Source organism: Thalassophryne amazonica, chromosome 20, assembly GCF_902500255.1.
Source record: "Thalassophryne amazonica chromosome 20, fThaAma1.1, whole genome shotgun sequence".
Lineage (NCBI taxonomy): Eukaryota > Metazoa > Chordata > Actinopteri > Batrachoidiformes > Batrachoididae > Thalassophryne > Thalassophryne amazonica.
In genome coordinates, this window is record NC_047122.1 from 32,920,254 (window position 1) to 32,941,216 (window position 20,963).

At 43.6% G+C, this 20,963-nt stretch overlaps 1 protein-coding gene across 1 annotated transcript in view; it reads left to right on the top strand.

Annotated features, from left to right (window-relative positions):
- The window catches only part of samd12 (sterile alpha motif domain containing 12), a 299,965-nt gene that overhangs the window by 100,684 nt on the left and 178,318 nt on the right, over positions 1 to 20,963 (top strand). Inside the window, exon 4 of the mRNA XM_034160800.1 lies at positions 658 to 798. Within this exon, the coding sequence (XP_034016691.1) occupies positions 658 to 798 (141 nt within the window). The remainder of the gene's footprint in view (positions 1 to 657; positions 799 to 20,963) is intronic.

Here is a 20,963-nt window from a genome sequence, read left to right on the forward strand (position 1 = left end):
TTCCAGCAGGGTGATGTTGGTCGCTCTTTGTTATACTTTTTGCTACAAATCTTGTGATTATAACTGAATGCTTTGTAAATTCAGTTCTTCTCCCGGGAGCATACATCTTCACAGAACATAGCGACTTTCTGACTTGCTCAACCTTGGGCAGAGAAACACAAACTCTGTCCCTATGCTTAGTCTGTGCATGCAGACACAGCAACTTCAGCGTGCTGAGCGCACGATCTGAAAGGCCCTTAAGGCATTGCCAAAGAAGCAAAAATGTGAAGAGAAGCATAGCTGTGACCGGCCATACCATAATGCAACCTGCTCACTTGGCACTAGATGACATGAAATTCTACATACTCTAGCTTTAAAGAACACTGGCTCTGGGTGTAAAAATAAAACCTTTTGTTTATTTTTTATTTTTGGAAACTAGCAATGACAGGGTGTATCAATGTTAAAGTTGTAGGTAAAAGTGATTCATCCAAAAAAAAACACACACACACATAACGTATTCTAATATGATAACAAATGACCTGTTTCTGTGTTTGTTGCTTTAAGTGGAAAGGAGATGGTTGGGGGGAGGGCGGGAACAGAATCTATGTAACATTGAATTTCCAATGGCTTCTGTCCCTTCTGTCCTTTAAGCTTCAATTTTCATTTTTTGTTCATTAGGGCGGGCTCTGATGAGACTGACAGACAGAAAACTGGAAAGAATGGGCATCATGCATGAAGTCCAGAGGCAGCACATCCTGCAGCAGGTCCTGCAGCTCCGCGTCCGTGAGGAAGTGAGGACTCTGCAACTTCTTACGCAAGGTGAATCTTTTTACTCTTTTTGCTCGTGGTGGAAACAGCAGATCTGATATGGATGTGCATGTTGACTAGGCATGACGTTTATGCCGGATGCCCTTCCTGACCCAACTTCACATTATATGGTGAATGTGCACGGATGGTCTTGAAACCTTCTATTTCAAGAGCAAGTGCATTGGTCACTTGGCCACCATGCATATAAATCATTAAAGAATTAAAACAGTGGAGGTAGACATAACCTTTTATTAATCAAAATACCCAAAATACTGCAGTATTTAAGGGTTAGAGTGCAATTCTTAAGTATTGCACAATTGTACAAGTGGATTCTTAACTCCAGTGTAACCACAAAGAATAATTATTACAGAAAAAGACCAGATATCTTCACAATTTTGCAAACCGTTTTGAATTGATTCATACTCAAAGAAACTGGGGTCATTTGAAAAGAATGTGAGCAGAGATTAAGTTTTGCACACGTGCGAAAAATCCTGATTTTGCAATATAGAATCTTAAACTGTCTTTTCAGCCAGTTATTGATCAGCAGTTGTTCCCCCCCCCCCCCCCCCCCCCACACACACACATTATTCATGCTATTTACCAAACAAAGAGGTTGAGGTCAGGACAGCTTGCTCTGCACACAGGTCACTGCGGGCCAGACGCACATCACTTATTATCTATTACACACACACACACACACACAGTATGCCACACATAATTACAAAGAATATTTTATATTGAAGACATCAGTTACAAGCGGACTTTAGAAAGTTCTTGACCTCGCATGGAAAACCTCACTGGAGAAGCATCGTTCTGCCACAAAGACTCAGGAGACTGGAAACAACTGTAAATTTAATCCATTGTGATATTGTACAGAATGTTACAACAGTCTTTGGGGGAGGTCTTATCTATGATGGTGCAGGGGTATGTTGATTTGAGGTGTTTTGTGATGTGGATAATTCTATGGTATCTGAATAATAGTCAGATCAAAAACTTTTGTGGTCTGCTAAAATATGGCCATATTGTGCTGCCATTGTAATTCCGTTACCATAGAATTACGTATGTGCATTTAGAATTTTGACAACCTCAGAGCAGACCCCCTGATCAGAACTCTCTGAGGAGGACTTGGACCCCAATTTGAGAAACAGGGCCTTAAAAGAGCTGCATTATGACACTTAGCTGTGTGCACGATGGTCTGTGCGGAATTACTTTCCAAATAAGTTTTAATAGAAAAGTCCCTTTGAATGCAGCACCTCATGACTTCTTTTGAAGTGGACATTTCCATTTTAACCCTACTGAACACATGCTGTTACCTCTGATGGCATTCTTTATTATATTTTATTTTATTGTATTACCAACAAAGTGGTTGTCATGGTGGCGAATGTTTCTGTTACAGAATCAATCCTGGTCTTTTCGTGTGCACGCTTTGGCACCTTACTGGTTCTCACTCAAACGTCATTCCCCTGTTTTCTGGACAAAATTGACTGAGAACTGTGCACAATGCATCCTTTGTGCCATATTTCATAACAACTGTTGTTGGGTTGTTTTTTTTTACCTTCTGCTCATCACCCTGTGATTCTCTGCTTCCCGTGTCTCTTCCTCACCAGTTCGAGCACACGTGCCCACACGTACATTCTTGCTGCACGGGTCAAGAAACTGATTGCAGTCCTGAGATCTTTGTGACACTACAAAATGTCAGATATTTCTAGTCATAAAGCAGCTTCTATTACTCAACATGTTTTGTCCCCCTAGTAAGCAGGAAATAGAGATTTCGACCTTCAAGGTCATATCTGGGGGTATATTTTGAAAGCCCACATTTGGCTTCCTCTTCATGTCTACCAGCAATCGTAACACTGTTGGCCACTATAAATGATCAAACCTCAAGTGACCTTGTTTGTGACATTCAAGGTTGTTCAAAGTCAAATCTGACGGTATATTTTGAAAGGCCATATTTCACTTCTGACTTATGAATAACAGTAGACATGTCTCTATCTGACATCATTTTGTCTATCAGTAATCAAAGCTTAGGTGACCTTGATTGTGACCTTCAACATCACTCAAGGTCACATACAATAATATATTTTGAAAGCCCACATGTCACTTCATGTTTATGTCTCAGCCACCTTGTCTTTGTCGGATTCACGTGTTACAAGATTCCCCCTGTCTGTTGGTATTCGGCAAAAATTTTGACGTTGTGCTGTGACCTTGACTGTAAACTTAAAAAGATAATGGCTTCATCCTTAGGTGGGACTTAACAAATATACAAAATTTAGTGAAAATTCCTCAATTAGTTTTTCAGATAGTCCGCTAAACAAAGGTATGCTCCTATGACTGATGGGGTGGGAGGGCTTAACATCAAGTTTAGCTGAGTGATTACTGGTTTGTTGAGGGCTAGTCTCAGCTTTTCATCCCTTTAAACCCTTTATTTTCATATTTTCCTTTTCATATTCCTTGAACTCTGTCTTCTCTCATCCTCCTCCACATGCCATCTGCTCCATAGTTATGATGATATGAGAAACAGCAGTCCACCAGCCTCAGCATGAAGCATCTTGTTAGTCAAGACTATACAAATGCCTCGGGGGCACAAAAAGACAGGAGGAGACAAAAGTCTGACACTTTAAGGATTTACATAGAGGGAAGAAATGGAGACAAAGGGGAGAATGCCCCAAAGAGGGAATGTTGATAACGGGGGTTGTAAACATTACTCCTGAAATTCTTTGAGGACTAAAATATGGAAAATTTCTTCTCAAGTAATTTTGTCCTTTGAACTATTATACACCACAGGAACAAGACATCTGTGCTGGTTATTTTGCCTCCGACAGTGCATTGCACATCATTGCAACTGCTATGAAGCAAACAGCAGTTCCGTACTCCAACAAGTTCTCAAACCAACATACGTTGGTGGCATTTCTGTGTTTAATTAATCATGCCCCCCCAAAAAGCTGTTTAATTGTTGGTTTCACCAACAGTAATCTTGAAAGGGAAGATCTGTAATTTACCTGATTTACTAGAGAGGCAACTCCAGGCAATTCAGAGAGGTGTTACTTCAGCAACCAGTAAACTATGCAAATCCCACTTTGTCGTCATGGTAAAAAATTTTATTGCATTTGCACTTAATGAGGCAGCAGTTTTAGAATACCACTCTGCAAGATCTCTAACTCAGCAGGTGCAATCAATTGGTTATGGACACCCCAGTCTCACGACATATCATGATTCAGCAGCACAAAATATACATTAATCTATTGGTTTGTGATATTGTCACAAAAAGCACCATATTTTCGCCACAACAGCATAAATTCATTCTAATACATTCCATGATGGCTGCACGCAATTAAAAGTGAACTGGGGGGGGGGGGAGGTCAGGTGGTTATTGTTAGGGTTGGGGGAAGGAGTAGGGTAGGTTATGGTTAAGGTTAGGGGTTGGTGTAGGAGTAGGGTTAGTAATAGTGAGTTAAAAAAAATACCTTGTCATGAAAATTTGAATCATTTTGTCACGGGAGCACGGAAAAAAAATGAGACTGGACTGTTATGGACACAGTGCAGGAAACCACAATGGAATGCAACTAAAAACAGGTTTATTGACCAAAAAGGTGAGGAGCAAAAACAGCTGGCTGACCTCTCGCAGCAGATAAACAGGCTTAGTCAAAACAAGCAATTGGTCAGGGTGATCAGGTCAAACAAGCAGTAGTCTTTCTGAGGTAGGCAATAGAGGGTTATCCAAAAATACAAAGTTCAATCACAAAGAGTATGCATACTAAGCAAGCAGTCCAGAATAGTCAGCAACAACCAGGAATCCTGATCAGTATCAAAGATCTGGAACAAAACATCAAAAAACACTGGAAGTGAGCACTGGAACAAGGGTGCTAGAAAGCAAGATAAACCTAAAACAATCTGGTGATGTGTAAGTAAACAGTTAAACCTGAAGTGTGGAAGCATGTGAAGCCGGAAGGGCACTAACAAGAAGTTAGCTACATATAACAAATGCTGACCAATGTCAAAATAAACACTTCAGAGAGTATTTACAACAGGGAGAAATTTACCAAATTGCACAGAGTGTTGTGTGTTGGGGGGGTGTGGCTGGACATTTTGGTGTTCTTTTCTTTTCTTTACTCTCCAGGTGGTATGAAAACTGATTTGTCTGTGAAGAAGGTGCTGGCAGAAGAGTCCTTCACCCTCATCAACGTTATGTGCAGCACCTGTGATGGTGCTCACGTGCTACCTTAAAGACTCTCAGCTGAAGCAGATAATGAGATGGCGTTCTGCATTTAAGCCATGTGTGATTCAAGCAGAATTGCTGGGAACCTCGACCTGTGATGTTCGTTTGTGAGACGCTGAGGACCGCGCCTGGGTTTGACACATCGTGCCTGGGAAGGAGGAGGGGTGAGGGACACATGCTGTCAGCACACATCAGAGAGAGTCGGTTTGTCGTGTCCAGCTGGGGGGTGTTTGGCGGTAAAGTGAGTCCAGAAGCGCCGGCTTCGATCCTTTAGGCGCTGGAGAGTGTGCCAGCCTTCACTCCACCAGACTGACGCTGTTTTAGTTTGTACACATTGTTATGCACCAAAGGGTGGAAGAAATAAATTGTTTTGTTATTGGAACCACTTTCTGGTTATTTTAGCGCTGGGTTCCGTCAGACGCAGGTCCGCTCCTCAACCCGCGTCGACACATAACAGTAGTTCCCGGCCATTCCATAATGGACCCACTGCGGCAGAGGCGGTTCCTTTCGCCGAAAGAGTTCAAGAACAAAAATATGGGAGCAATTACTGCATCTCGCAAACCAAATTAAACCAACAGACGCCCGTGTTACGGAGCTTGCAGCGCAAGCCGTTTTGCTTCCTGCTGCTCCAACTGCGGCACCATCGATACCGGTGCAGATAACTCCGTCTCCCATCCGGAGCCTTATGTGGGAGACGTTGAAGCCTGTGCTTCGTTTTTGATGCAATGTTCTCTGGTGACGTATCTCCAGGTGTTCTGGGACAGGCGAAATAATACACATACAAAAAAAAAAAAAAAAAGACTTGTATGGTTAATGTTTTGTTTCTTTGAATAGGGGTTAGAATTTGTTTGGGGGAGTCAGAAGCGTGTCTGGTGGAGTGAACGATAGGCGGTTAGAGGCCCGTCTGGACTCACTTGATCGTTGTTTTTTTATGTGTATTTAGGTATTTTCTGTTTGGGTCTGGGGTCGTTTTGTTTTGTTGTTTTTTATTTCCCTACTTCCCTAACCCCAACCTCACTTGCCCCAAGACCGTTCGTCTTGGGGGTTGTGGGGTGGTGCAGGTTGGTCACGCTGAGCGTTCTCAGAAGACCTCTGCACCTGGGGGGGTTGTTAGGGGCGTTTTTCTTGGTTTGGTTAGGGCCCAGTTCCACTCCAGCCTCGGTGGGCCTTTGTACCGTTCGTCATTGGTGTTGCCGGGGTGTGGTGCAGCGGGAACATACCTCAGTCGGAGGGGTGGGCCGATCTGTTGCCATTCGCCATTTCGGTAGTTCCACCCCTCCCGTGAGGTTGGGGTATGGTCGAGTTGGGGCACCGGACGTATTTCCGGTTTTCCGCTGCGCCTAGGGGTTGGGGCTGGGTTAGTTTTTCCTGTTCCCTTCCCCGGCTTGATGTTTTGTGCCGTTCGCCAAAATTGAGCCTCCGGGGGGCTCTGGGAGGGACCTGGGGTCTTTCAGGGTGCCGGGGAAGGTAACAGGGTTTAACGGTTGTTTTATCAGCCCCCGGGTTGTTTAGGTAGTCCTCCGGGGGTTGGACTTTGATTTTGTTTTGTTTCCTTCAGGGTTCCACCTCCAGGGTTGATGGGACGGTCCTCTGGGGGGGAATTGGCTTGTGGGGCCGACTAGCCAGGTGTGGCCGGGTCTGGGGTTCCGGGGTTGTGGGGAGGGTGCCTCCTGGGGTTTGATGGTATGGTCCTCTGGGGGGCGCCGTTTGCTCCATGTGTACCTGGGGACCTTTGTGGGATTCCGGTTCTGGCTAGTCCTCCTGGAACTGGCGGTAAAGGCCTTCTGGGGGGGGGGGGGTTGGGTTCTGCAGGTCGTTCTGGGGGGTTGTTTGTTATTTTTCTTTTATGCATTTATGTTTGTATTGTGTTTGTGGGCTGTGTTGGGTTTTTGCGTTTGGGAGTTTTTCTTTTCTTCCCGGGGTTGGATGGGACGGTCCCCTGGGGAGGTTTGGGTGGGTTTTATGTTTTTCTTGTGTGTTGGATTGTACTGGGGACTGTTTTGGGGTTTTTGTTGATGCCAGCCGGCCTTCCAGCTGCGGTGCCCTGTCCTGCTGTCTGTGGTGGACCTTGGGAGCGTTGTGCTGTCTGCTTCCTGACGAGGACCCCGGAGGGAGGTGCTGTTCTCGGGCCTGGTCTGTTCGGTCGCCGGGAGGCTTCCCGTTAAAGGGGGGGTACTGTTGTGTGTTGGGGGGGGTGTGGCTGGACATTTTGGTGTTCTTTTCTTTTCTTTGCTCTCCAGGTGGTATGAAAACTGATTTGTCTGTGGAGAAGGTGCTGGCAGAAGAGTCCTTCACCCTCATCAACGTTATGTGCCGCACCTGTGATGGTGCTCACGTGCTACCTTAAAGACTCTCAGCTGAAGCAGATAATGAGATGGCGTTCTGCATTTAAGCCATGTGTGATTCAAGCAGAATTGCCGGGAACTCGACCTTGTGATGTTCGTTTGTGAGACGCTGAGGACCGCGCCTGGGTTTGACACATCGTGCCTGGGAAGGAGGAGGGGTGAGGGACACATGCTGTCAGCACACATCAGAGAGAGTCGGTTTGTCGTGTCCACCTGGGGGGTGTTTTGGCGGGTAAAGTGAGTCCAGAAGCGCCGGGCTTCGATCCTTTTAGGCGCTGGAGAGCATGCCAGCCTTCACTCCACCAGACTGACGCTGTTTTAGTTTGTACACATTGTTATGCACCAAAGGGTGGAAGAAATAAATTGTTTTGTTATTGGAACCGCTTTCTGGTTATTTTAGCGCTGGGTTCCGTCAGACGCAGGTCCGCTCCTCAACCCGCGTTGACACATAACACAGAGAGTAATACTAGGGGTAGAACAATATGGAGAATAACACCAGGAAACGGAACAATCTAGCAATCAAGGCACAACTCCAAAACAAGACCTATGACATACATATGTGTTCCTTTTGTGTGTAAGGTGAAACTTTGTACATAAGCTCACCTCACTAAAACCTCTTTCATATTTGGCACTGGGAAAATTTTAACTCTAATTTTTGGCAGCAAAGGGCAGAGTCTCAAAAACCTTGTGCATGCAAGCTTTCCAGGTCTTCATGGATCATGATCAAACTTGCTATTGTAGATGATCCCTTGCTAAGACCTTGTACAAGTTGGATGTTTGGTATGTCAAATCTCAGCACATGAGGTGCACAAGCCAGTGGTCTCAAGCTAGGGTCAATGAGTAGGGTTGCATCAGGAAGTGCATCCAGCACCAAATTTGGCAGACCAAACATACAAATCAAATTTCCATACCTGCTCTGTCAAGAACTTTTGATGAAGCGTCTTCCTGTATTTACTGGCAAAGATTATGAATGTGGTGTGTGCATGAGGTGTCAAATACAGTAAGAAGGTAACACAGGGAAAAAAAGTATTTTAAGTCTCTTCGGCTATTGCTTCTAGAGTTGCTTCTGGCAGGGAGCGAAAATTTAGAATGAAGAAATGGCAGAGTGTCTCTCTGCCAAAGGCACACTTCCTCGAGCTGTTGCTCGAGGGAAATACAGCTGTAAGCAGATGAAGAAGGAGCTTCAGTGGGAAATGAAGTGGGAAGGTGGGAGAGTCGTGATGAGATGGCGAAGAGAAAAGGTGAGAGGAAGAGGAAGAAGAATGAGGAGAGAGGGAGGGATATGACAGCGAAAGGAAGGTAGGGCGAGAAAGATGGAGGAATCGAGGTGGTGATAAAAAGAAAAGAGAAGCAAGGAGTGTGAGAAAGAGATGTGAGAAAATGGAAGCCTCCTACCTCTGTGGCCTCAAGGAAAAGAAATACCTCCAAATATCGACAAAATGATACACATTCTGTTTGTCCTGTTTGTATAAAACTTCATAAACAGGCTATTGAACAAGATGGTCTTAAATGTTGCAGTCTGGAGTACCAACCACTTTGATAGATTCCTGTCGGAGACGTGTGAGGCCGAGAGTCTATTAAGCCACTGAACTGAGGCGGTTGGCACTGCTGATACCGTTACAGGAAAAAACAGACTTACAAAGCTGTTGGTGCACACACCTGTCAGTAAGTTCTCTTCATAAATCACACACTATGAGTCCGAATCAAATTTATTGCCTAGTAGTTCTCACATACAGGGAATTTGATCTGGTGTCATTGGTCCATAAACAACATAAAAGAAAGGAAAATACTTTGGTAAAGGTAAAGGCGTCAAATAGACAAATGGCAAAATTATGTTTACTGTCAATAAGTATAGTGGAATGGGGCTCTGCAGAGTACAGTACCTTTCAGTCTGTACTTTTTGTGTGTGTGTGGGGGGGGGGGGCAAGGTAAGTGGGGGTGTCTGGCATTAGAGCTCCTTCACACACAGTACGAATGTGGTCGAATTGCACATGAATTGCACATGAAGCAGGAATCGTATCAGCAATACGTGTAAAATGTAGCTGCGTCCAACACCTTGTACACCCTGTTGCTACAACTATTTGCGCACACCAGCGACTGAAAGACAGAGTCTGCACTATGAGAGCCCATTCGATCCCTCTGGCGGCAAGTGTCGGCCAAATTCCAGGTGACACACACGAACATCTAACAGCACTCACTTGACACTTAGAAAATGTGTGGCCATTCGTGTTAGCACGAAAACAGTCAGTAGACGATAACGTTCGAGCTGGCGGTGAAATTCGTGTGAGTGCCCCCACGAGTGTGGAGTTGCCAAGTTCACATGTTGGCGTGCCAGAGTGTCGGCTCCCCCCAACAGCACGTGTGCGTGTGTTTCGCGCACCACTTCCCCCCTTCCGCTGCAGATGAGGTGCCTCTCATCTGATAACAGAGTGACACCGTGGTCTGTGCGCTGAATGGACAGGGGGCATGGCTGGCTGTCTCTGATCCTGGACGTCACAGCTGCAGAATGTATACCGTGTTTTAATGGATATGCATGTGTGTGGTGCTTGCTGTCCCCATGTGGAAATACATAAAAACCATATATCACTTTTGCAGTGAAGCTGGAGAGCACGTACATTGACAGGCTGCCCCAGCTGAAACGGACCGTCAGTTCATGTGGACACACAGCAGGCGATCGGAATGTCACACCTGTCTGACAGGACACGAGTGTCCTGTGAGCAGGGCGCCGCAGGAACTATATGACAAGCCAACAGTGTGACAAATACTACACTTTCAGTCATGTATCAGCAGAAATACGCCATACAACAAACACCGTTTGGTCAGTTATCACAGCACTTTTTCTCTTTTTTAAAAAAAATACATTTATGTCCTTGTTGATTTCAGCCATTTTTCACACCTTTCACAGGACAGCGATGGTAGCACAGTGGTAAAGTTTCAGAGCAGTCAGAGCTTTTTGTAAATCACAGGTTCAAATCCCATGGTGGAATGTTTTTTTTTTTTTCACAGCAGCTGCATGATGTGGTTACACATACTCCAGCTGCTCAATTTCAATTTATTTCATTTACATATTGCCAAATCACAACAAAGTTGCCTCAAGGTGCTTCACACAGTAAGGTCTAAACCTTACAACCCCTCGCACTCTGTGGACAACACCATCGCAGTGGGTTTGTTCACGACTGCTCCTCGGCTCAATGTTTTCGTGGTTCACTCATACGAGCTGTTCTGCCTGTGATTCGCCCTGATTTGTACTCATTCATACACTCAACAAAAATATAACGCAACACTTTTGGTTTTACTCCCATTTTGTATGAGATGAACTCAAAGATCTAAAACTTTTTTCCACATACATATCACCATTTCCCTCAAATATTGTTCACAAACCAGTCTAAATCTGTGATAGTGAGCACTTCTCCTTTGCTAAGATAATCCATCCCACCTCACAGGTGTGCCATACCAAGATGCTGATTAGACACCATGATTAGTGCACAGGTGTGCCTTAGACTGTCCACAATAAAAGGCCACTCTGAAAGGTGCAGTTTTGTTTTATTGGGGGGATACCAGTCAGTATCTGGTGTGACCACCATTTGCCTCATGCAGTGCAACACATCTCAGGTTGATCAGGTTGTCAATGGTGGCCTGTGGAATGTTGGTCCACTCCTCTTCAATGGCTGTGCGAAGTTGCTGGATATTGGCAGGAACTGGTACACGCTGTGGTATACGCCGGTCCAGAGCATCCCAAACATGCTCAATGGTGACATGTCTGGTGAGTATGCCGGCCATGCAAGAACTGGGACATTTTCAGCTTCCAAGAATTGTGTACAGATCCTTGCAACATGGGGCCGTGCATTATCCTGCTGCAACATGAGGTGATGTTCTTGGATGTATGGCACAACAATGGGCCTCAGGATCTCATCACAAAATGCCATCAATAAAATGCACCTGTGTTCTTCGTCCATAACAGACGCCTGCCCATACCATAACCCCACCGCCACCATGGGCCACTCGATCCACAACATTGACATCAGAAAACCGCTCACCCACACGACGCGACACCACTGTCTGCCATCTGCCCTGAACAGTGTGAACCGGGATTCATCCGTGAAGAGAACACCTCTCCAACGTGCCAAACACCAGCGAATGTGAGCATTTGCCCACTCAGTCGTTACGACGACGAACTGGAGTCAGGTCGAGACCCCGATGAGGACGACGAGCATGCAGATGAGCTTCCCTGAGACGGTTTCTGACAGTTTGTGCAGAAATACTTTGGTTATGCAAACCGATTGTTTCAGCAGCTGCCCCGAGTGGCTGGTCTCAAACGATCTTGGAGTGAACATGCTGGATGTGGAGGCCCTGGGCTGGTGTGGTTACACGTGGTCTGCGGTTGTGAGGCTGGTTGGATATACTGCCAAATTCTCTGAAACGCCTTTGGAGATGGCTTATGGTAGAGAAATGAACATTCAATACATGAGCAACAGCTCTGGTTGAACATTCCTGCTGTCAGCATGCCAATTGCACACTCCCTCAAATCTTGTGACATCTGTGGCATTGTGCTGTGTGATAAAACTGCACCTTTCAGAGTGGCCTTTTATTGTGGGCAGTCTAAAGGCACACCTGTGCACTAATCATGGTGTCTAATCAGCATCTTGATATGGCACACCTGTGAGGTGGGATGGATTATCTCAGCAAAGGAGAAGTGATCACTATCACAGATTAGACTGGTTTGTGAACAATATTTGAGGGAAATGGTGATATTATGTATGTGGAAAAGTTTTAGAACCAAAAGTGTTGCGTTTATATTTTTGTTGAGTGTACTATGTGTGAAGGGCCCTTATTTATAAGTCTAGCTGCAGATGGAAAGAAGCTGTTTTGTGTCTTGAGGTTTTAGTCCTGATGGACCTCAGCCATCTGCCAGAGAGAAAGATGACAAAAAAGTTTGTGTCCTAGGTGAGAGGGATCGGCCACTATCTTCCTTGCTCACCTCAGGGCTCTGGAGATGCACAGGTCCTGTTGGGATGGCAGATTGCAGACGATCACACAGTCCATCTATAATAGAAGTGGTCAATGCAAAACACCTTATGAATGTTCAAGCACACAAATGAAGCTTGACAGCCATGTAGTTATCATGGAAACCAAGAGGAAGAGAAGAAAATAAAACCTTTTTTGAATCAGAAATGGAGGTGCAGCAGTGGAATGATCAAAAATAAATAAATACCTTCAGCAAGTTGCAACATTAGGTGTCGGGCGGCGAGTCCTCAAGTAGTTTTATTCCAGTCCCTTTGTAACAACCATTCAGTCGTGGTGCGGTCATGTTACATCTTAATTTTGACATCACATTCACTTATGTACGCAACTTTAGCAAGCTTAGCACGGTCACTACAAGACCAGCATAAAGCTACGGCCACGTTAGCCACAAACGACGATACGCAGTTGGCTTTGTTGCTTGATGGGTGTTCCCGGGGGGTGCTATCTGATTTAATAAAAAACAGCATTTTTAGGTTTAGAAGTGTTTATTTCTCACTGTCTTTACAAAACATATGAGAAACAGATTTATACAAAAACACAACTGTTTTGGTAGCATTTTCCTCCATGTTGGATTAGTTTGTTTAAGCGAACAACCAACTGATGGTAGACTGCCTATTCACTCAGATTGGCAGTTGCCATCAGTATTTGCATAAAATACCTAGCTACCATAAAATCCTACCTAGCCAGCAGCAGAGCGACTGTTGTCTCTTGCCACTGCAAAATATCAACTCTGAGTCCCTCTGCCCCTGTCACTTGCCATCACTTGTAGCTAATGTGACCTTAGCTTAAAGAAGACAATTATTATCATTGCTGTTGTGTCTTAATCCATTGCTCTGCTGTCACATCACAATTTGGCTCTCTTATGAAGATAAAATCTCTCCAAATGAAATTTGTGCAGTAAAAATCCTTTTTTAACATAAAATTACAAGAAGGAAACCTATTTCTTCGTGCCAGTTACAACAGGCAGAACTTCACACCTCATCCAAATGATGGCGATAATCCAGTGATGTCCACCACTGATATATTGGACATTTCAGCAGCTGCAGTTCAAGACAATCTGGCTTCACTTCACCATCTCCAAAATGTTCTTATGTATATGTCAACTATTCGGTACAGATGCATATAATTTGCCATTTAGTTTGTTTTCACAAATCACAATGTGTGTTTTAATTGTCGCTATAAATATTGTATATAATATGACACCACTGATGTCCTATCTTGCACCTGGTGTAAAAGCACTGTCCTCCACAGTGCAAATGTAATTGTGGGCTTCCATCCAAAGTAGCTGGCATTTTCAGACCCAGCAGTCACGTAATTTAAATAACAAATGTACTCATGGTCATGTGTGATGGTCTTAATTTGAGGTGTGGGTCAGTTAGTGGTTCATGTATCGCTATCATAAGGCAGCCACAGACTAAGATAGGATCCCTGGTGTTCGCAGTCGCCACTGTACATCGGTGATAGATCTCTGTGGATTCTTTATTGGTGATGCTGGAATAATGTTGTGTCAGATGAGTGGATGCTTAGTGAGATACTGAGGAATATTAGACACATAATGAAGGAGGGTCAGTTGTGCCAGTTTGTCCATTGTAATCAGTGTTCCTGAGCATGATCCAGCACACAGCTGCCTCATTACCGAGGATCAGTGACTGAACTCAGCCCAGAGTACAACCCGTGTTACGTCCTGAAGTGGTGGATGAGGAACTCTAACCAACCTGGGTAACACTTTATATTAACTGCACGCTATAAAGCATTAGTAAAGTATTTATAAAAGTGTGAGTAAATGCTTAAATAACTACTTGTAAAACATTTACAAAGCATTCTTCTTTATTAGCTACTCATTGGTAAGAACATAAATAGATGGCTTAATAATTATTAAGAACAAAATATGTAATGTCTTAATAAAACATTTATGAATGATTTTTTAATTCTCTATAAACCATTTAAGAAAAGTTGATCATTAATAGTTCATCATTTACAAACAAACATCAGACACTATTCATTAGTGATAAAAATACTTTACAAATATTTTTATTGCCTTTACATTTTTTCCTTACAAATTAATTATTATTATTATTATTATTTATTATTAATAATAATAAAACCATTAGTTGATGCTCAATGTATCAGTTATAACATTTGTAAAGATTGCATGTAACTACGTTATCCTTAAATATTTATCCTCAATACATTATATATCATTTGTTAATAATGTACCAAGCTCAAGTCTCATTCCCAATCACTACAAGTATGTTCTTTTAAAGACTTAGCTATGTACGAATTTGTCTTTCAGTGTACCAATAAGCCTTAACTGAGCATTAGTTAAAGCATTTGTAATATCCTTGGTGGTGATTAAATTTGTTTTATAACTCATTTGTATATGCTTAATATATTGTAATTATAATCTCAAACAGTTGACAATTTACTTTATGTCCATTATAAATGCGTATCAAAGCGTAGTAAACTTAAAAATACCATTATAAAAGCCTAGCTAATAAAAACGAATGCTTTGTAAATGTTTTACAATAGTTATTTTAGCATTTACTTCCACTTTATAAATGCTTTACTAATGCTTTATAGCGTGCGTTAATAAAAAGTGTTACCCAAACCTGAACCCTTCATTGTTGTTTTTGATCTATTTTGTTACCACAATACCTGAAATTGATTATAAGCCTGTTTCCAGTGAAAGATTTGGTTCCCCTACGTGAAATATATTTACCTATTGTCTGCCACTGTGATAGACTAGCCTCCTGTTCAGGATGTACACCACCTCTTGCTCTCTGACTGCTGGGATAGGATCCAGACCCCTGACCCTTAATTGGAGTAACTGAGTATAAAAAAAATGAATGAATGTCTGCCATTGCTGTTATCAATCATTGCACCATGAGAGATAACGCTGTACGAGGGGAGGTGATGTTCTAGTGGTTAGCATTGGTTTGAGACCAGAGGATCCTCGGTTCAAATCCCAGCCTGACCGGAAAATCACTAAGGGCCCTGGGCAAGGTCCTTAATCCCCTAGTTGCTCCTGGTGTGTCATGAGTACCTTGTATGGCAGCACCCTGACATCGGGGTGAATGTGAGGCATTATTGTAAAGCACTTTGAGCGTCTGATGCAGATGGAAAAGCGCTATATAAATGCAGTCCATTTACCATTTTACAATTAACATAGTTCAATCATATGTAAACTGATCACTATACAATTAAGCTATAAAATTCCATAGAAAACGTAGAAGTGACGTGTTTATATTTGCCTGTTTGTGATGGATGAAAAGAGAGTGACATCGAAAACCAGCAGAGCAAGTAGTACACCAGCTACCAGAAATGTGGCGGCGCTGGAGCGAGCAAACACACAAACGATAAGGAGAAAGTACAGCCGTGAGAGAACGAGGTGTTGTAATTACTGCAGTGTACCCAGACAGAATTAGCTAGACGGACAGTGATTAACCTTTAAGGCTTGCACGGCCATAAGAGGAAATAATTAGCTCTCCCCTCTCTCATTGCTGCAGGGAAGGCGGACAGTAGAGGCTCATCGCTTATTACTTACAGTCCACAGCGACAACTTAAGCTCTCAAATAGAAAGTGATACTCAAACAAGGGCAACTTCAGTGTGTCGAGTATCTGACAGAAGCACTTCAGTTTGAGCACCGTGCAGAGTAATATGAAAATCACCCTCAAGATACATCCTGGCCTACTTACTCCTGAGCCACATTAGATAAACGTATCTTATTTTTAATTATCTGACTGTCTATTCCTGTATATATATATATACACTCAACAAAAATATAAATGCAACACTTTTGGTTTTGCTCCCATTTTGTATGAGATGAACTCAAAGATCTAAAACTTTTTCCACATACACAATATCACCATTTCCCTCAAATATTGTTCACAAACCAGTCTAAATCTGTGATAGTGAGCACTTCTCCTTTGCTGAGATAATCCATCCCACCTCACAGGTGTGCCATATCAAGATGCTGATTAGACACCATGATTAGTGCACAGGTGTGCCTTAGACTGCCCACAATAAAAGGCCACTCTGAAAGGTGCAGTTTGTATCACACAGCACAATGCCACAGATGTCGCAAGATTTAGGGATGCGTGCAATTGGCAAGCTGACGCAGGAATGTCAACCAGAGCTGTTGCTCGTGTATTGGAATGTCATTTCTCTACCATAAGCCGTCTCCAAAGGCGTTTCAGAGAATATGGCAGTACATCCAACCAGCCTTACAACCGCAGACCACGTGTAACCACACCAGCCCAGGACCTCCACATCCAGCATGTTCACCTCCAAGATCGTCTGAGACCAGCCACTCGGACAGCTGCTGAAACAATCGGTTTGCATAACCAAAGAATTTCTGCACAAACTGTCCGAAAACCGTCTCAGGGAAGCTCATCTGCATGCTCGTCATCCTCATCGGGGTCTTGACCTGAATCCAGTTCGTCGTCATAACCGACTTGAGTGGGCAAATGCTCACATTCGCTGGCGTTTGGCACGTTGGAGAGGTGTTCTCTTCACGGATTAATCCCGGTCACACTGTTCAGGGCAGATGGCAGACAGTGTGTGTGGCGTTGTGTGGGGTGAGCGGTTTTCTGATGCCAATGTTGTGGGATCGAGTGGCCCATGGTGGCGGTGGGGTTATGGTATGGGCAGGTGTCTGTTATGGACGAAGAACACAGGTACATTTTATTGATGGCATTTTGAATGCACAGAGATACCGTGACGAGATCCTGAGGCCCATTGTTGTGCCATACATCCAAGAACATCACCTCATGTTGCAGCAGGATAATGCACGGCCCCATGTTGCAAGGATCTGTACACAATTCTTGGAAGCTGAAAATGTCCCAGTTCTTGCATGGCCGGCATACTCACCAGACATGTCACCCATTGAGCATGTTTGGGATGCTCTGGACCGACGTATACACAGCGTGTACCAGTTCCTGCCAATATCCAGCAACTTCACACAGCCATTGAAGAGGAGTGGACCAACATTCCACAGGCCACAGTTGACAACCTGATCAACTCTATGCGAAGGAGATGTGTTGCACTGCATGAGGCAAATGGTGGTCACACCAGATACTGACTGGTATCCCCCCCCCCCCCAAAAAACAAAACTGCACCTTTCAGAGTGGCCTTTTATTGTGGGCAGTCTAAGGCACACCTGTGCACTAATCATGGTGTCTAATCAGCATCTTGATATGGCACACCTGTGAGGTGGGATGGATCTCAGCAAAGGAGAAGTGCTCACTATCACAGATTTAGACTGGTTTGTGAACAATATTTAGGGAAATGGTGATATTGCGTATGTGGAAAAAGTTTTAGATCTTTGAGTTCATCTCATACAAAATGGAGCAAAACCAAAAGTGTTGCGTTTATATTTTGTTGAGTGTAGATGCATGATTAAGACTTCTCACAGATTTTGTTTGACTCACACAGATACACAATATTGTTTCAAGGTGAAGGATTTTTGTCTAGTTTCTTATCTTTTGGAGAACTCCAATTCCTGACGTGTCACAATGGAGTAAAACTCTCATTCTCCGCTGTTTAATGAAAAGTTAAATAATTTTCATTTTACAATACATAAAAGCAACTGCTAACAGGGAGTGAAATAGACAACTAGGCTTCAATGTCTCAATATGCCTGATTCTTCTTGTGTAGTAGAGGTGGGCGATACTGGGAATTTTGGTATTGATTCGATACCAAGTAAATACTGGCCCAGTATCGCCAATACCGATACTTTTTCATATTTAAGCTTCATAGATCCAAAGGATCCAAAAGACCGATAGAATTTTGCCAAACATTGTACGTGACAACAAAATACTTTATTATCATAATCAACATTTTGTTTAAAAAATGTCACTCAACACAGCTTAAAACAAAATCTCCTGAGGTAGAGGGCTGACAAACCACAATACAAGGGTGTGCTGCTCCGTGTTGTGTGACACAATGCAGCGCTGCTCTTACAGACAGAGAGTAGACTTTGATGAATCTGTGTGCACAGCAGTCAGTGTGTGCGGGAGAGAAAAAAGCCTGAGTATCGATCTTTTTACACGATGATCGTTCAATATCAGTACCAGTGTTGGTATCGATATTAGGATTGATCTGCCCACCTCTATTGTGTAGTTGGATATTCAAAACATTGAGATGAGCAGTCAAAGTTTTGTCAGTGGGGTGTAGTTTCAAAGACAAGTCAATTCTGGGAGCAAGCACTGGTGCGTCGCCACACTACAGAACCACCTACCTGGTGCATGGGCACCTCTTAAAAGTAATTATCAAGGTATCTGCTGCAGCCATGTGAGACTTGGGCATCCCCAACCCTACTATAGGTACTGGGATCCTCAACACTGAGATGCATATGTGCTGGATCATGCACAGAGAAATGCGCCGCATGGCCAAAATGTTGAGGTTGACATTCCCTCACTATGCAACTGATGCTTCTCATCTGAGTCTACCCATAAACCACTCAGTTGATCATTCTAGCAGCACCCAAGGATCCGCTGAAGAGACCTAGTGCCAAAGACATTTAATCATCACCTTGGTTAGTTTACAAGTCTCACAACCATGTAGTAAGACAGGAAGCACCATTGTTTGTCTTGCAAAGGTGTTAAAATCGCCAAACATCTGTCCAGAACCTGATAGCTTATAAGGTCTTCACAGTCGTCCCTTGACATATAGTGTACTAAACCAATACTGTTTAGTGCTCTTGCTCCTCTACTGATGGTTGGCTCTCACTGCGGTATTGTATTAATTCTTGTTCCGGAGCACAGTGGTGTTTTTCTGTATCTGTTAGCTGTTTAATCTGCGCAGTTAGATTGATGTAGTTACCAGATAATGATTTGTTTCACAGTGTAATCTTCACGTGCCTTAACTAAAGCACTCCCTCTGCTGCATCACCTCTAAATATTTACACATTATTCACTTTGTGGTTTTTAGGAATCCGCTAGCTTAGCGCAGCTGGTTTAGCATGGCAGCTTCTCCTGTCTCTCCCACACTTTTCTGCTCTGGGTGTGAAATGTTTAGTTCCTCGGCCCTCCTTTAGCAGTAATGGTACTTGTAATAAGTGTAGCTTATTCGTAGCTTTGGAGGCCAGGCTGGGCGAATTGGAGACTCGGCTCCGCACCGTGGAAAATTCTGAAGCTAGCCAGGCCCCTGTAGTCGGCAGACCAAGGTAGCTTAGCCGCCGTTAGTTTCCCTCTGGCAGATCCCGAGCAGCCGGGAACAGCCGACTGGGTGACTGTGAGGAGGAAGCGTAGTTGTAAACAGAAGCCGTGTACACCGCCAACCCGTTCACATTTCTAACCGTTTTTCCCCACTCGACGACACCCCACCGAGTATCAAACTCTGGTTATTGGCGACTCTGTTTTGAGAAATGTGAAGTTAGCGACACCAGCAACCATAGTCAATTGTCTTCCGGGGGCCAGAGCAGTGACATTGAAGGAAATTTGAAACTGCTGGCTAAGGCTAAGCGTAAATTTGGTAAGATTGTAATTCATGTCAGCAGTAATGACACCCGGTTACGCCAATCGGAGGTCACTAAAATTAACATTGAATCGGTGTGTAACTTTGCAAAAACATGTCGGACTCTGTAGTTTCTCTGGGCCCCTCCCAATCGGACCGGGAGTGACATGTTTAGCCGCATGTTCTCCTTGAATTGCTGGCTGTCTGAGTGGTGTCCAAAAAATGAGGTGGGCTTCATAGATAATTGGCAAAGCTTCTGGGGAAAACCTGGTCTTGTTAGGAGAGACGGCATCCATCCCACTTTGGATGGAGCAGCTCTCATTTCTAGAAATCTGGCCAATTTTCTTAAATCCTCCAAACCGTGACTATCCAGGGTTGGGACCAGGAAGCAGAGTTGTAGTCTTACACACCTCTCTGCAGCTTCTCTCCCCCTGCCATCCCCTCATTACCCATCCCCGTAGAGAGGGTGCCTGCTCCCAGACCACCAATAACCAGCAAAAATCTATTTAAGCATAAAAATTCAAAAAGAAAAATAATATAGCACCTTCAACTGCACCACAGACTAAAACAGTTAAATGTGGTCTATTAAACATTAGGTCTCTCTCTTCTAAGTCCCTGTTAGTAAGTAATGATATAATAATTGATCAACATATGATTTATTCTGCCTTACAGAAACCTGGTTACAGCAGGATGAATATGTTAGTTTAAATGAGTCAACACCCCGAGTCACACTAAGTGCCAGAACGCTCGTAGCACGGGCCGAGGCGGAGGATTAGCAGCAATCTTCCATTCCAGCTTATTAATTAATCAAAAACCCAGACAGAGCTTTAATTCATTTGAAAGCTTGTCTCTTAGTCTTGTCCATCCAAATTGGAAGTCCCAAAAACCAGTTTTATTTGTTATTATCTATCGTCCACCTGGTCGTTACTGTGAGTTTCTCTGTGAATTTTCAGACCTTTTGTCTGACTTAGTGCTTAGCTCAGATAAGATAATTATAGTGGGCGATTTTAACATCCACACAGATGCTGAGAATGACAGCCTCAACACTGCATTTAATCTATTATTAGACTCTATTGGCTTTGCTCAAAAAGTAAATGAGTCCACCCACCACTTTAATCATATCTTAGATCTTGTTCTG